Source organism: Papio anubis, chromosome 1 (genome assembly GCF_008728515.1).
Source record: "Papio anubis isolate 15944 chromosome 1, Panubis1.0, whole genome shotgun sequence".
NCBI lineage: Eukaryota > Metazoa > Chordata > Mammalia > Primates > Cercopithecidae > Papio > Papio anubis.
The window spans coordinates 75483124-75497301 of record NC_044976.1 but is presented as its reverse complement, the minus strand read 5'-3'; the positions used below and the strand labels follow the sequence as shown (position 1 = coordinate 75497301).

At 42.1% G+C, this 14178-nt stretch overlaps 1 protein-coding gene across 2 annotated transcripts in view; it reads right to left on the bottom strand.

Annotated features, from left to right (window-relative positions):
• The window catches only part of ST6GALNAC5 (ST6 N-acetylgalactosaminide alpha-2,6-sialyltransferase 5), a 187706-nt gene that overhangs the window by 18141 nt on the left and 155387 nt on the right, over window positions 1–14178 (bottom strand). For both annotated transcript variants that reach the window (XM_009211154.4, XM_003892090.5), the window contains exon 3: window positions 4731–5140. In XM_009211154.4, coding sequence (XP_009209418.2) covers window positions 4731–5140 — 410 coding nt within the window. The remainder of the gene's footprint in view (window positions 1–4730; window positions 5141–14178) is intronic.

Genomic DNA, 14178 nt, shown 5'->3' with positions numbered 1-14178 from the left:
TATCCCCAAGGTCAGACTGTCTGACTTTGCCCAGCCATAGCACCATTTGTGATGTGAATAACAGAGGTGCAGGAAGGCTTTTCTATTTGCACTGTGTAGCACCCATCCTTGAGAAGAAGGAAAACCTTCTGTCAATCAGTTTGCATCATTATTTCCATTTCATATAAGGACCAAAAAAGAGAGAGAGAGAGAGAGAGAAAGGACATTTTGAAGGAGTCCTTCATTTTGTCCAATACCTGACAGCATGGGTGGCTTAGTTATCCCTGAGGATCATGGCTTCAACTTTCTATTTCTTAAGCCCTTTGGTCATTCATTCCCCTATTCCATTGTATTTTGACCTGGTAACATCCCAGGAAGCACATTTAAAAGCTCCTGGGAATAACATGGGCTGAATCTTACCTGTTTCTATCATAACCAGCTGGATGACCTGAGGCAAGTTATTGTTGATCTTTGACCCTCCATTTCTTATCTGTAAAGGAGGCATAGGAATCTCTGTCCCTGGGCTATTTGAGAGCTAAATGAGCAAGCATGCATGAAAAGCACCAAGCTTGCTGTGTTGATACATTGACATCTCTTCCTCCTCTTTTAGTTGCGAAGTTGAGCAAACAAGGTAAATAATTTCACCATTCCTTTCAGTGCTTTTTAGCAACCATGAAGAAAATTCTTCCAACACCCTGCTACTGGGGGCTGTGTAGGGGCCACCATCAGTAGTCAGGGCAGGAATTAGGAAATTCAGAAACCTTCAGCCTACATTTGGTATTAATGATTTTCCTTCTTTCTCACGAAGGCTATATATTCATAAGACCTTTGAGACTGAAGGAGCTGGGACGGAGTAGAGCTGACTGAATGGCAAAGAGCAAGAAGAGGAAGTGGCTTCCCTTAAGTTAGAGGCTGTTTTCACCTATGGGCCATGACAATGCACTGGCCATGTGTTCTAGACCTAATCCGGGTGAGTGAATAACTGGGAGGATGTGGAACCCAGGAAGAGGATGACAGCTCACTTACAGCTTCAGGAGCCTAATCTGGGAATCATACTTATACTCCCTCTGTTTTTAGAGCTATTGGACACATGAAGGGGGACTTTCTCCAGGGGCAGAAACTCTCCCATAACTCTGGTTCTGTTTTATGTGATGTAGTAGAGATCATAAACCACAGCCTGAATACAGGAGGATGTGGCTGCACAGGAAAAGGCTTTGTGGGTAAAATGGGGAGAAGAATGCAAGGTAGAGGACGAAAGAAACTAAAGTGAAGAGTTCTTTAAAGTGACACTTAAAATTCCCCAGACTTCCTAAACAACAGCCTTTTGGGGTCACGTGCTATAGAAATGTAACACTTTGTGCTGTCTTTCTAAAACTCTTGTTGAACTCTTTTTCTAACAAAGGAATATCTACTGTTTTTATACTTAATCAGCTGTAATGAAAGAATATGAAGAGCTGTCATGTGCTTATTAGGGAAAATTATCAGATATTCTTTTATATGATGAAGTAACACACTGAGCTGATAATTCTATAGTGCACACTAAATTACAATTAAGGGCCTTTCTGCTCCACCAGAATCTCATTTATAATCTCTATGGAAATATTCTTCCTGCAGTTATTTCATTTATGCTTCCTTTATCTAATTACTATAATATTGGTTCTGAATCATATTTTCCTAATGTACCCTTATTCAATTATAAAGTTATTTTCAAGTACAGTTACTTTTTAATATCAAAGAATACCACTTGGCCATCTAAGTCATTTGTCATACTTCTTAATTGCAGATTGTTCCTGAGCCACTTATTTCTCCACTTTTAGGGAGGGTGAAACTTCTATCAATCACAATCCATTAAATGACTCTATTTCTTCAAAATATTCACCCAAAAGGAAAGTCCTGATCATGACATCTGCAAGTTAGATATTCTGCACTTTATGTATCAGATGCTACTGTTTTGTTGGATTTCAAGAGAAGCATGCATTGAGAAATACCGTTACACCCTAAATGTTTTAGGTTTTAATTTACAGAAATAGTTTTGTCCTGAAGGGCCATTTCTGACTTGTTTCTTTCAGCTTGGAGCAGGCTACAGGTTAAGAAAATTAAGTCAATAGAGTATTGGCTTCTTTAAGATGGTTTCCCGAAGGCAAGAGGCACAAAGTTTCTGGAAGCAGCAGTGTACTCTGGCATCCTCCACATTCATAAGTGTGATTCCCCTGAGTAGGACTACGTGGACCCTGGCAGACGGATGTCTGTGGAAAGAGGCCCACCAGCCCCTCCACAAAGCTTTGGCTCCCTCCTTACCAACCAGGAAGACCAGGAAGAAAGACCGGGTGAGAAAAACCTTCTCATTGGTCAGAATTTAGTGAATTTAGTGAGCAGGATATGCCTTACTGTGAGATGGCTTCCTAAAGATCCTGAGTGGCCAAAGGGTATGATGACTTAGTATCTAACTTATCAGCTTTAAATGATTTCTTAAGGAGTCCAGAACAACGTTTAATTATACTAAATAGCTAACACTGCGGCAGTGTTTTAGGAATACTTATTTAGCAATCAACCATTACACTACAAAGAGAGAAGTGTTTTCCGTTGAGACGGTTTCTACTTATTTCGGATTTTTCAGCAAGTAAAAAATGAAGCTAAATAACTCCCCTCCTTCTTGATTCCTTGTAAAATATTTTCTTGATTAAATAACTCATTCAAATGAGTGACAGTCTCTCTTATCTGTGAGTTGCAAAGGTCAATGCACGACTGGATTTTGTGGCAGCTGGCGATGATCAGAATCCCCAACGTGATCTGCTGGCTGGGCTACCTATGGTGTCTGCTGGGCCTTCCAGGGAGAAAGGCCACAGTACCAACAGCCAGCTCTTCCTCCTTCCTCCACCAGACCCATGCCCACTCCTGCCTGGGCTAGCCCTTGACTAGTCACAAGGTTTCTAGGATTTAAAAACTATTTAGCTCTTCTACACAAAGAATTTGGGGGTACTGGATTTAAGTCTTTCTTTGAGACTATTCTCTAATAATGAGTTGCTAGCTAAATAATGGATTTATTACTTTATATTCTTTATTGCATTTATCATATCACTTTATTTAAAAAAATTTTTATGAGATGGGATCTTGCTATATTGCTCATACTGGATTTGAACTCCTGGGCTCAAGTCATCTTCCTGCCTTAGCCTCCCAAGTAGCTGGGATTATAGGCATGCACCACTAAGTCTGACTCTCCTTTAGTTTAAAGATAAGCAATTGACTCAGTAACAGTTTTTGTAAGAGGGATAAATTACAACATAAATGTATAACAGTACAGGTTTTAGAATTAAAGAAATGAGGTAATTTGATTATTATACCAGTCCCTCCAGCGATTGGTAGTCACTATCCCCTTTTCACAGTAAGGTCACTGAGACTCTAAAAGATTGGATAACTTGTCCAGGTCCTCACAACTAGAGAGTGACAGAGCCAGAGTTCCAACCCAGAGCTGTACTCTCTAGTGGCCCTTGATTCTTCATTGTCCTTTCTTCACCTAGATTTGTCCAGCTGACGTCTTTTCACCTCTCTTCTTCACCTTGTGTCACCCCCACCCCCAAGTTCTCCTGACTGCAGCCACAGGGGGCTTTTCTCCAACCCACTGCATGTTCTCTCACACCTGATTCCCTGGATCTCCAGGGAGGTTTCTCCCTCCCGCGCCCAGATCCTTTACTTTATCCAAGACTTGGTGCCCTGGGTCTCAGCTTATGTATATCTTTTTGAGAAAGCATTTTCCTCATCTCCCAGACCAGTAATTTCCAAAATCTTTCAACCTATAGTGAAAAATACATTTTTACATCGTGATTGAGGCACACACACACACAGTTTTAATTTCATTTTCTAAAGTGTGTAATTCAGTGATATTTATTTTACATTCACAGGACTGTGCAACCATCACCACTAATTTCAGAACATTTTCATCACTTTGAGAAGAAATCCCTATCCATCTATCTCCATCTCTATCAAACCGAAATAAAAGTTTCATGAAACAATACCTCGCCTAACTTACTGTGTGGGATGAATGCTGATAATATATTTTCTATTCTACTCTGTTCCATTTTATCCCATTCTTCCCATTACTTTAGAAAAAAATCTTTCAGTGCCTCACTACATTGATTTCATGTCTTAATATGGAGTTGTAGCTAACAGTTTGGGTTTCCACGGACTGGGGCCCAGGGCACGTCTACAGCACCATTTTCTTCCCTCCCAAGACCCTCAGTGCACTGGCTACTACTTGGTAAGTGTCCAAGACTTTATATACTTGGAGGGTGGGCTCTTGTGTTTGACTGTTTCCCTGGGACCAAGCAGTGCTGAGCAAGTAGTGGGCACTCAATAAATATTGGTTGACTAAATAAATGTTTGCCTTTGATGGAAAAAAATAAACCCACACACTTTTTTTTTTTTGGTGAGTGTTCATGCAAGTAAACTGAAATGCAATAAAACTGTTATATTGCACTTTTAACCAATGAAGGCCAGTAGCTGTGTAGCCTCCTTCCTCAAAAATAAGGCCCTGAAATATCCATATAATTATCTCCATGCTTCTTTTCACTTTGCCTTGTAAAGTCAGCTTGAGCAGCCCAGTCACGCAGAGGACCCTACAAGTGAACTCTAGCAATGACATGAGCAGGGGAGCCCACAACAAAAACCTGTAGCAAAAGCTTTGCTTTGGGTGAGTCAGCCAACGATGACTTATCCTCACCCTCCCCTGCATCTTCTTCCCTGTGCCTTTGTACCTGTCTTTGCCAGTCTCCTGCTTGAAGAGCTCATCAAACTGCAGCATCTTGTGGCGAGTAATCATGAAGGCCTTCAGCCGGGGCAGCACCTGGCTCAGGAGATGCAGGTTGTTGTAGACCTGGCCCTTGCCGTCCCGCCGCATGTAGCTGCTGGGGCCCCAGAAGATGAACACGGTACCCTGGCTCACGTTGAGCAGGTCGTGGCGGTTGCGGAGGATCCTCTGGATGCTGGAATGCGCGATGACCCTCAGGCTGGTGCGATTGCCCACGTCGCGCCCATAGCCGCGTGTGGGGGCGTCGTTCATGCGGATGACACACTCTGTCTGGTCAATCTGGGAGCCTTGCCGACTGTGCAGCAGATGCCCTGAGCTGGTCACCAGGGCACAGTCCCTGCAGTGCATTTTCAGGGGCTGGAAGGCAGGGGGAGAAGGACACTGTCAGGGGCAAAGGGCTTAACCCTCACTCAGCACCAGCAGGCTACTTCCCTGCCTTGGGAGAAGGGCACCCATCTCTCCTCTCCTCCCCGTCATGTCAGAGTATATCCCTTCTGCTGTTACTTTATGGACCCTAGTGTTCTTTTCCAAATGGGTGACAGGGAACACTGGACAAGAGCAAAAGGGAGTTAGCACCGATCTGTGAAACACTGGACTAAGGGCTTTACTGATATTAAATAACCAAATCGACACATCAACCCAGCAAGGTTGCTCTCGTGGTCATTTTACAGATGAAGATACTCAAGCATACAGATGTTAACAAATTTGTCCAAAGTTGCCCTGTATTCCTAGCAAGTAATAAAGTCGTGCTTTTAGCTTTCAAAACTAGGTATTTTTGAGTCCAAAGTTACTCCCAAGTTGAAGCAAAGACTATCCTGCAAATTGCTGTGAAACTAGTTGTGATGCTCTTAACTCACCTTATTGAAAGTTAAACACTGATTAGAATTCTTGGATGCTGTACAAATATGTTTATCCTAAATAAACATCAACTAAGCATCATATGGGAAATGACATGCTGATTGTAACCCCTTAGAGGCCATAATTTTGAAATGACAATTAGGATTGCTTCTTCTATTTTAACGGATGAGGGAGAGAAACTCAGTTGTCCCATTTTCGTAAACATAAAGAAAGCCTCAAGCTCAGAGTCACAGACCCCATCTAGGAATTGCAGGGCCTAGGTCCTTCTCTCATCTGCAGTGAATACGCATCCTGGAGAAGTTCTGGCCGGGACATGGTGTTCACCAAAGACAACTCCAATGGCAGCGCTCAGTTCAATGCCCTGAACCAATGATTTGCTTTCAAAACACCTACGTCCTAACAAATTAAACATTCCCTTGTTCATGTTTAATGAGCAATATTTCTAGTTGCTGTTTGAAGATAATGTAATTAGGACCTGAGGCCAAGGCCAGAAAATGTACAAGAAAATGACAATCAAGATGTTCTGAAGGCATGTTGCATTGTTAGACTTTTTCCAGAGCCTATGCCCTTCTCTGTTAACTTTGAACAGGACATGCTGGCTTCCTGCACTGTCTCAGGAAATTGAATCCAACTTAGTACTGCATATATTCAGCTTTGTGTTTACTTTGGGAGTTTCCTGAGACATGGCTGTGTCTTCAGAACTACATTGAGAGCACCTGAGGGCAGCCAGCTTCCCTCGCCTTGTGGTGCCTCAAAGCATCAGCTCTGGGATGGGCCCAGCCTTGCTTCCACCACCTACTAGCTATGGGACCTTGGCAAGTCACTAACCTTGACAAGTCTCAGTTTTCTCATCTCTAACTGAGGTTAAAACCTCACTCTACTATGGTAGAATAAAAAAAATTAAGATACATACAGTATTAGATTGAGCCCTTTGAAACTGCCAATATTTGGCCTGCAAAAATAGCATCTGCATGTGATTGAACCTTTAGCATAGGATTGTCACAGAGGTCATTCAATAAATGATAGGTGCGATCAGGATTATTGGTCAGTGTGGAGCCTTTTGCTCCTGTCCAGTGTTCCCTATCACCCATTTAGAAGAGAATGCAGCGGTCCATAAAGTAATTGTACAATAAGTACTCATGATATCAGCACTGAACACTTAGGGTTTATAATTGATGCAGGGCTTATGAAATGGAGGTTCTACCATTGCAAATTTTCATAATTCCCCCAACATCTAATTACTCTTACATGACAGGCACTGTGCTAGGCAGTCAGAATGCAAAAATGGGGCAACCAGCCTTGAAAGCTTACACTTTAGTGAGGGACAGTGGTCAGTAAAGGAGGACAATACAGTGTGACACAGTATGAGGACAGGAGGCCCTGCTGAAGTCTGAGTAAGGGGCTGTTGAGAACTCAGCAACGCTGGGGGCACAAAGGAAAACAGTGGCCAATCAGCTAATATTTATTGAGTGCTTTTCGGCCACAACTGTGTTAGGCACTGTTCTGATTTTTTATAAATATAATTGCATTAATCCTTCAACTAATACTCTAAGATACTATATTATCGCTCTCATTTTACAAATGAGAGTATTGAAAGATAGAAAAATGAAGCAATTTGCTCAAGATCACACTGTAAGGCGGTGGCAGTGTTGAAATTTGAGCCTCGAAACCCCGACTGCAGAGACAAAGGGATTCACCGTTATGACAACACAGTAGTACAGCAGAATGAGCAGAATCAGTGTGATGGGATGTTTTCTCACCTCCCTGCCTCTTTCCTCCCTCTTAGAAACACAGTGATGCTATGTTTTAATCAGTAGTGTTGTTACCACTCTGAGGACACTGGGCTCAGGGGATGCAGTAAAGTGACAAGAATCTTCTACCAAATACCTCCATTCCTTTGAGGATCATTTGAAATAGATTCATCTAACTACAACATTAAGTACATGATGCTGAAATGTGGTTGAGACCAAACCTTCTTCAGGAAGAACCACATTCCAGGTGTCCAGAAGGTGACCCCTGATCCCCTCAGAAAACTACCGAAACCTGGAGTAAGGAGTCCTGAATCCCTGGGCGAACTGTTGGGATGAGAGGCAATTTCAGTGGCCAAAAAATGGAGGAAATGCTTAACTTTCCTTTCCCTTATTTTACTTGCACATCCCATACATAAATGATGAAGAGGGAAGAGTTCCATGATAATTTATTCAATGGTGAAATTTCTATTATGTACCAGGCACTGAACCTGGTGCTACAGATATTAGGTTAGTGCAAAACTAATTGCCATTAAAAGCATGCCCAAAACCACAACTACTTTTGCACCAACCTTAATAACACAATAGAAGAGCATACAGTTGGCTGGGCGCGGTGGCTCATGCCTGTAATCCCAGCACTTTGGGAGGCCGAGGCGGGTGAATCACGAGGTCCCGCGATCGAGACCATCCTGGCTAACACAGTGAAACCCATCTCTATGCAAAATACAAAAAAATTAGCTGGGCATGGTGGCGGGCACCTGTAGTCCCAGTTACTTGGGAGGCTGAGGCAAGAGAATGGCATGAACCTGGAAGGCAGAGCTTGCAGTAAGCCGAGATTGTGCCATTGTGCTCCAGCCTGGACAACAGAGCGGGACTCCTTCTCAAAAAAAAAAAAAAAAACATACAGTCTAGGTTGAGGGTGCCCCCAGAAAAACCATGACAGGACTGTGCTGTAAGTGCTATAATGCAATTAGGCACAAGGGGCCATGAGACCAAAGAGGAGGGAACATTTAAGCCTATTCAGAAGAGCCAGAGAAGTGGGAGAACAACCAGGGAAGGATTATGTAATGGAAACCAGCAGAAGAGACGATTTTAAAAAGGAGCAAGTAGTCAACAGTGTCATAGGACAAGTAAAACAAGACTCGGTGAGTGGGCTTTGGATTTGATGACTTTGGCCAAAATAGTCTCAGCTGAACAGAAGTGACAGAGTCTGATTGTGGTTGGATTGAGGAAATAGAGACTATAGCTGACTGCAAAGAGTTGATAGAGGGTTGACGGTGGAGCATGGCAGGACTGACTTTGACACTAAATACTTGTGTCCAGACAACATTGATTTGTTCATTCATTCTAAAGACCGTCACTGAGGACTTAATACACCCCTGAGGTTCTGTGTAACTCAGCACATTTGCTTAATAAGGTTGCTTTGTAAATTCATCCCAGTGGACCCTAAGGCCATGGGAAGCTGCTTTTTCTCATCATGCTCACCTAGAATTATCCTGAATTTTCCGGTTTGATCTGTAATTTTATTATAGTCATTATTACTAGGGAAAACATTCTGAAGAAAGGTCCCAGAAGCATCTCTTTCCCCTTAATTAATTATTCTGCTTCGATTCTCAGAACAGAGACTGGTTAGCAGGTGAAGCATATCACCTTCGGGGCCTTCCAAGGACCTGGTGCTTTTTCTTTCTCTTTGCCCACAGAAGGCCAACTGAACACTCTTTCAGAGAAGGCCAAGTTTCCTGACCTTGCCATACCGACCCTCTGTGATTACTGGGCACCACCAGAACATGCCAGGTCAGCCCAGTTCTAAAAAGCCACCCTCATGACTTCTGCTACCTGAGAAATCTGAGCTCTGGTATTGATTACCTCAGACACTAACACCCATTCTTTGAGTTGTGCAGATGCATCAAACAATGCAAAAAGATCGAAGTCAGAATTATGCCTTAGGTGCTTTTGGTAAGGGGTGCCAATAAAATGACAATAGCTGTTCTAAACATAATGTTACAATTCCAGCAGCTGAGAAGATCATGTACTAAAGGTTGATCCACTTCCAAAGGACAAAATGAAGTCTGTTTCTTGTATTCAGGGGGACTGATGATACTTTAGAAGGCAGAATGGCGAAAAAGTGTACAAATTGTGTGACTGTGTTTCTCATGATTTGGTACAGTCCTCTGAGAGAAGCGTGCTCCCATACTCTCAGTACCATTATAACCTTTAGCATCTTAATGATATGGGTGGAAATATTCATGCCTTGGTGAGTCAAGATTCCTGACGTAATATTTACATGTTCTTCCCTTAAGCATTCAGATGCTGGGTTGATGAATCACTAAGTGGAACATGGGGAGGTGAACTTGAAGCTCTGCCCGTAGGCCTGGGAGATGATGCACTGCCGAGGACACAAGAGGGGAGGTGGCTCCAGCGGGCTCTCTGCCGAGCAAGGCCTTCTCTCCGACTTCTTCCTCATAGTGTTCAGCCTCCTCCATTCTTTGGAACATTTTTCTTAAAGCCTCATTGGTGAGATACTCTGTTCCTTCTTAGGAAACATAGGTCTCTATCTTAGTTCACTCCTAGCTTAGTAGTCTCTCTTCCACCCTGACTCATTAAAAAAATCACTTAATTAATACTGAATAGGTGGATGGATAAATGAGTGAATGAAACCCAACCTCCTGCCTTATCTATCCTCTGCAAAACCTACCTCCTGTCACATACAAAGTAGATATAATGTGGTGCCATAACCAATCACTTGTCTGTAAACCCCAGGCCTTGGTAAAGATGCCACAAAGAGAAAGGGTGGTGGGCTATGGAAACCTCTGTCTGCAGAGGAGGCTGCAGCCATTTGCCACTGGGCAGCCTCTCAGCCCAGGGAACCATAATGACCAGAGTCCAGGGCACTGCCTGGAATTAATGGCTGGCTGGGAAAATGGCCCAGGACACAGTAAGGGCCATTAAGCCCAGCCAGTTATTAATCCCCAGTAAGAGCTTGATGCCAAGGTCATTAGAGCTGTTGTGAGGTGAAGAATGCCCAGGAAAATGCACAGCACATGGAGGAGTGACTGTTCTCCAGGCTGCTGATGCTCAAGGCTACAGCCTGGGCCCCCAGGAGCAGCATGCTGTACAGGAGCCAGTGGGAGGCAGGTCTCTAGAGTGTGCAGACACACACACGCATGCACACTCAGAGCTTACCATTTTATTTTTGCTGTCTCTTTTGTTCTTTGATAATTTTAGGTATTTGCCATCATCCCAGAATCTAAGACACTATCTGCAGTTTAGAGGAGGACTCATGAATATTTTAGAATGTGTGAATGAGTTTCTCCTTCCATCACCCCTACCTGCCCCCAGCAACAACAACAACAACAAAAACCAGCACCATTATCAACAAAACCCCCAAACAAACCTAACATCATGGAATAGGGAAGCATGACAACTTTCATCACAACTAACTCCTTTGGGCTGTGACGACAGGAGCAATCCCTTCTTGGGAAGCGTGCTCAGGGTATCAAGGTCTGGTATCTGTCACAGCCTGAAGAGCAAGAGCAGAAGGAATTCTCCCTGTGACCTAGCTGATGCCTCTGGAGCCTTCCTTAAGAGAATAGGCCAGGCCAACTCAAATTAAACTTGACACCTAAACCACTCAGCGATGTCCTTGCAAACATTTGCAGCATGGCAATATCAGGCTTCCGTTTTTAAAATTCTGATTTATTTGGCAGAGGGAAAAGTACCTCAGAGCACAATGTCCATTAGCTCAGTAATGAGACCGGTCTTGCTCTGGGAGCTGCCTGTTGGTCTGGAGCAAACATAAGACATATTAAATGGCTTCAGGTGTTTCAAGAATCTCTGCACTTTCCAATCTGATGTTTTTCTGTAATTACTATGCTTTTATTAGCTGTCAATCTCAGTTCAGGCTGACACTGGGTATAAGCCATGCTGATTATTTAATGTGATTCACTAGGAAAATGTTACTCTTCCAAGTTGTTCCTTTCTTTTTTGTTCAGTGACAAGCCCACCCACCAGCCTTCACTGCCAAGAAGTCTTCCTGTCTCCACCCAGTGAATGCCACCTCATCTGATTTCCATCTACTGGCTGGCTAAGGATGCAAGAAATCCGCGGGCAGAAGGCAGTACTGAGTGGTTTAGAAGATAGTTTTCTTGAGTCACTGGCTTTGACTCTGCTTCTTCCACTCATTAGATAGATAATTTGGAGCAAAGTTGCTTAGCTTTTCTGAGCCCCATTTTTAATCTGTGACATGAAGATAGTAAAGTCAAACTCAAAGGGAAGTTTTGCCATCTCAAGTAATGGTGCACCTTCTACCCAGGTGCTCAAGCCCAAATTCAAGGATCTTTCTTGATAGCTCTTTTTCTCTGCCCTTTACAACTCATACAATCCTATTGGGTCTATCCTACTACATATGCCCCTGATCCTACCACTTCTCACCGTCCCTACTGCCACCATCTTCATCTAAGCCACCATTGTCTTGTAGTTCTTGCAGCACTCTTAGCTCTTAAGTTCACTTCTTTTATATTTCTGTTCCTGTGTAGATCTCAGGATCCCCTTTAATATGTAAATCAGATTATGTCACTCATCTGCTTAGATCTTACTGTTTGCTTCTTATTGCTTTTGGAATAAGAAACCAAACTTTATTTTTATATTTATTTTTATAATTTCAACTTTTATTTTGGATTCAGGGGTACACATGCAGATTTTTTATATGGGTATATTGTGTGATACTGAGTTTTGAGGCATGAATGATCCTATCACCAATAATGAGGATAATGCTCAATAGCTTTTTCAACTCTTGCCCCTATCAGTCCTTCCCCACTCTAGTAGTCTCCAGTGTCTATTTTGCCATCTGTATGTCCATGACTACCCAATGCTTAGTTCCCACTTATAAGTGAGAACATGTGGCATCTGGTTTTCTGTTCTTGCACTAATTCACTTAGGATAATGGCCTCCAGATGTATCCATATTTTTGTTGCAAAGGACATGATTTCATTTTCATGGTTGTGTACTATTCCATGAAAAGACAAACTTTATACTGAGCTCTGTGTCATGACTCTCAAGATCTGCAGCTTCTATCCTTGTGTATCCTTTCAACATCATCCTGTAAAGAACTCTCCCTTGCTTACACTGTCATTTCTCTACTCCTTGCTGTCTGATATATTTTATGTTAGCAATTTCTTCCACCCAAGCCACTCTTCTCCTCATGTCTGCATGATGACTCTTCCACATCCTTCAGGTGTTACCTCAGACAGCCTCCCAAGGGAAGCTTTCCCTGACCACTCAATCTAAACTAGTTCCCTTTCCCACCTACTATAACTACCTCTCATTATCCAGGTTTTTGTTTAAATTCATGTATCACTACATAAAATAATCTTTATATGTCTACATGTTTAAGCTCCCTGAAAGGAGGGACTTTGTCTTGTTCACACAGTATCTTCAGCACCAAGGACAGTGCCCAGCACATAGCGTTCAACAAATACACTTTGCAAAGAGGAAGTGAATGATAAGCCATGTAAAGCACTCACCACAGTGTCTGGCACATAACGAGTGTGAAATAGATGTGTTTATTGTATTTAAGTGTCCCCATTCTTCCAGTAAGCAGTTCCTGCTATTTTCTCACTGGGTAACTAGAATAATATTTTCTAAAGCCCAGTATTTGGAATCTGCATATGTCATAACCACCTTCAGCACTAAATGACCTTCAGAGGGAGATGCAGGAAATCCCATTAGTTTTTTTTATTTAATTCCATTCTATTTTTAAAATTATTTTAACAGCTTTATTGAGATTAATTTGCAAACCATAAAATCCCTCAATTTAAAACATGAATTAACAATTTTTTTTTGTATATTTACAGAGTTGGGCAACCATCACCATGACCTAATTTTAGAACATTTCCATCATCCTGAAGAGAAATCTCATGTCCATTTATAGTCACTCTCCATTCCATGCCCAGCGTTAGGCAACCACTAATCTACTTTTTGTCTCTAAAGATTGGCATTTTCTGGACATTTCACATAAATGGAATAATACAATATATAGTCTTTTGTGTCTTGCTTCTGTCACTTAGCATAATAATTTTGAGGTTCATCAAAATTCTGCATCATCTTGTACATATATACATATGTGTCTAGCATGTGTCAGTACTTTAGTTTTGTCCATACCACATTTTGTTTATTCAGTCATTACTTGATGTACATTGGATTTGTCTCCATTTTTTGGTTATTGTGAATAATGGTATTATAAACATTTGCATACAAATTTGTATGTGGACATATGTTTTCATTTTTTCTTGAATAGATGTCTAGCAGGGGAATTACTGGGTCATATGACAATTTTGTTTAACATTTTGAAAAACTGCTAAACTACTTTCCAAAGTGACTGCACCATTTTACATTCCCACCCACTATGTTCCAATTCTCTACATCCTTGTCATCACTTAGTACTGTCTCTTTTGATTATTCTAATGGGTGAAAAGAAGTACCTCACTGTGCTTTTGATTTGCATTTTCTGAGTGACTAATGATGAACATCTTTTCATGGGCTTATTTATGCCATTATTCTCAGGTTTTCAATTGCATCTACTGTGCCCCACCCTCCACCCTAAATAAGTGCGACTAAAGCTAAGTGATTCTACTGAGCTCTGAGCCAACATTCAGCTGACTTCTCTGGGAGCCTTGTATGTGGAGGCCCCACTAGACACAGGAGATGAAGTGAATTTTCTAATGTTACCTAGCAAAATTTGGGTACCTCTCTACACTTAAGGGTGTTGTTTAAATGGCCCATCTCTTTTTC